This window comes from Crassostrea angulata, chromosome 4, assembly GCF_025612915.1.
Source record: "Crassostrea angulata isolate pt1a10 chromosome 4, ASM2561291v2, whole genome shotgun sequence".
In the NCBI taxonomy this organism is placed as follows: Eukaryota; Metazoa; Mollusca; class Bivalvia; order Ostreida; family Ostreidae; genus Magallana; species Magallana angulata.
In genome coordinates, this window is record NC_069114.1 from 33703292 (window position 1) to 33706535 (window position 3244).

The 3244-nt window shown below is 29.5% G+C and overlaps 1 protein-coding gene across 1 annotated transcript; it reads left to right on the forward strand.

The window, feature by feature from the left end:
- Positions 1–289: 289 nt before the first annotated feature.
- LOC128181324 (multiple epidermal growth factor-like domains protein 6) lies at positions 290–2067 on the forward strand. The gene is made up of 6 exons (XM_052849685.1): positions 290–572; positions 660–712; positions 806–934; positions 1275–1404; positions 1676–1722; positions 1852–2067. The coding sequence occupies exons 1-6, from the start codon at positions 481–483 to the stop codon at positions 1947–1949; spliced, it is 549 nt and encodes a 182-aa protein (XP_052705645.1). The 5' UTR covers positions 290–480; the 3' UTR covers positions 1950–2067.
- Positions 2068–3244: the final 1177 nt, after the last annotated feature.

Genomic DNA, 3244 nt, shown 5'->3' on the forward strand with positions numbered 1-3244 from the left:
ATAATAAGAAATAATTATGCAGCTTATACGTACATTTTCCAGTGTCTTTATCTAAGATAAAACTACAAATTGATTATATGTAATGTATCGTTCAATACATCAATGACTCAATGACCATTTTAATATCTAATCCAAAATTAATATGCAAATATAGATAATAAGGAATCTATTATAAAGTTCCTCGGCTTTTATACATGTATGATTTGATCACACCCGACCGTATTTGATCGCTTGATAATGCTCAAAGACATGTGATTAGAGTGGTTTCATTTGCTCATGATTAAAGTCATTGAAATACTTCGTCTTTATACTTTTGTTTGATAACTGTGTTCTAGGAATGTAAAACCGTATGTCAAAATCTAAACATGTACACCGTTATGGTTTGAGCCAATCTTCGTCCTGTTTCCTACCCACTATTTATAATTATTGATACAAAAGTTTGTCAATGACAACGATAGACTGCATCTTCGAATTGATGCCATGCGTTGCGACCTCGAAGTAATTTTCCTGACTCTAATTTCAAATGTCTTAACCGAACAACAGCCAGGAATTTGTTCCCATGGTTCTCAAGGGTGAGTAAATTGTATTTTATCTTAATATTCTTTATTCATTTTTCTTTTATAATGTGATGATCAGTTTCATTTATATATTAAATATAGGAATCCTATTGAGTGTTGCAAGAATTATAGACTTGTTGGAAACACTTGTACAGGTAATGAATTAGAAACCTGTATTTTTAATTCAAAAAAAGTATAGTTTGTTGTCAGAATGAATATGATAATATGTAATCATATTTCATAATAAGCATGCACTCCTGGTACTTTCGGGGAAAACTGCGAGGAAGAATGCCCAAAAGGATTATATGGACTATTCTGTAAAGAGATTTGCTCCTGTGATCCTTGTGATAAAGTCACGGGATGCTCTAAAAAAACAGGTAAAGGTATTTGTTATTTACCATGTCTTTTAAATGACATAAAATATTTAAAACATTTATCATATCATTTATATTGTCACATTTAGAATTTTCACTTTTATTTGTCAACCCCATATACTTGTATGTGCAAATTTTCTCGTCCAAAAATAACGATTTCGTTTACCTTTAAATAAATAGAGCATAATCATAATTTTATTAGCCAATTATCAAAAATATTATCAATATATTTGATGGTGAAGTTTATTTACATGTCGACCATAAAACAAAATAAAATGAATTAAAAAAAGTAACTGTAAGTGAATCAAAATAACATGCCTTATATGTTTTCTTTTGTTTAAAGAGAAATGCACATGTGATTCAGAAGCAAATCATGATTCCACTCATTTACATTACCCAAGTATTTTGATTTCACTGATCGGAACTGGTGCTGTTTGTTTTACCTTTTGCGTTGCAATCATGTGTATTTTCAGGTAAATGGGTGATAGTATTTAACTATTAAGTGCAAAAACAATTTAAATATGTATCTGTCAATCTGTTTAAAAACTAAATTTATAAATATGTTTTTACATATTTTGTATTCCAAAGAGCCTTGTCAGGCTTATGACATGACTATTTTTAAAATTTTTGCAATTTTTACAATCCGAGAAAAAATGTATGTATTCTTTAGATGGTTGTTGTAAATCAGTCGGGAACGCAATTGTTTATTTGTTATAAACTGTTTCTATTTCTATCGTCAATAAGAGAAAGAAAGCCCGCAATTGGAAAATGTGTTGTTTCAACTATGCATGGTAAGATAATTTATTAAACCTTTAAATATGTAGGTATATTTCGAGTGTATCCACCTTTTCTTAATTGTAAATGCATATTTATCTGTAAATACTTGTATGTCTCAATCTGGTTCACACATCTAATTTTAGAAAGGGATGTGGCAGCCTCGCAAAATGTGTATGATCATCTGGGAAAGGAGTCATATAACGTTTTGATGCTTAAGGCATCTAGTAGTGGAATCCTATGAAGTCATAAAGCTGACGACAGAGAACAGAGAGGGGTCACACTACGGCCTACATGGTCAATGTGGCATTGTACCTTAAAAACTGATCTAAAACTATACATGGGAAGAAAATATCACTTTCATATCAATAACATAATTTGATGATAATAAATTTTTGAATACATTTGCTTTAAAAATATCACTTCAGTTATATGCTTCGTTAAAAAAAATATCTTAAGTAATTCAAAATAATATCAAAACTCAGTTGTGTCTCTGCAAACGCATTTCTTTTCTTTACCGCTATACTTTTAAATCAGTTTTTATCATATTAATTCTTTTTAAAACATTAACCGTTCAACAGATATATCATAAAATTTATTTAACATTGAACATAATGTTAACTACGTTTGTGGTTAAAGTATATCAAATTAGCAGCGTAAAAGACTTTACAGTCACATAATGCTTGCAACTTCCTGTTATCTGCATAGATACATGTATACCACATATTCTACACGTGAATGACAAAAATATCATATAATAGCTTCCGGGTATCAAGGGGAAAAAAGCACATGTCACACCTGTCCATTCGAGGTATATTTAGATGAGGACATGTAAATTTAATTTCATTTTTGGCATATAACATAAGAATAAAACAATATTTATGTCCAAAGTTATAATCACCTTATGATAGTCATTGTTATATTTGTGTTCTTATGACAACGCCAATGATGCTAAAATCTTTTAAGAAAAATTTTGTTGGATGACCTGATTATACCTGGATTTATGTTTTCTTTTACAAAATTACCAGTTCAAGCTCATTCACTTGTCAATTCCTCATCCGTTGGCACATGTGGTATTATTTTCACTTTGATGTTTGTGTGAGTTTTTTTCCATCCATATAACTGTAATTTTCGCATAAATTATTTGTGTTTAATATTTTGTCTGAAAGCAATGTCTTTATTTGTATTGAGGGGAATAAATAAGAATTTTGATCCACATAGCTCTCTATATATCCATGCATAATACATTTTGTTTGAATAATCAGAGATTTCCATCTCAACTGTTTTGCTCGTTAAAGAAATATTTTCGTTTTAAGTTTCAAAAAAAGTGCTATCAAACAGGAAAGACTTCAAAGTCAAGCTTTTTTGAAACATTTGGCGATGTGATGAAACACGAATGGAAGTAGTTATACATATATCTTAATTAGTTGTATCCATCGTATAAAAATTAATTGATTAAATGCAGTAAAATATTTAAGTAGGCCTATTTCTCCTGTTTATATAATATATGATCTATAAGAATTATGGGAAGACAAATCA

Excerpts from the sequence above, each read along its gene's own strand:
- LOC128181324 (XM_052849685.1), top strand. The coding sequence starts at position 481 with ATGCGTTGCGACCTCGAAGTAATTTTCCTGACTCTAATTTCAAATGTC. Across the intron at positions 573-659 it reads TGTTCCCATGGTTCTCAAGG|GAATCCTATTGAGTGTTGCA; the intron begins GTGAGTAAATTG and ends TATTAAATATAG. Across the intron at positions 935-1,274 it reads GGGATGCTCTAAAAAAACAG|AGAAATGCACATGTGATTCA; the intron begins GTAAAGGTATTT and ends TTTTGTTTAAAG.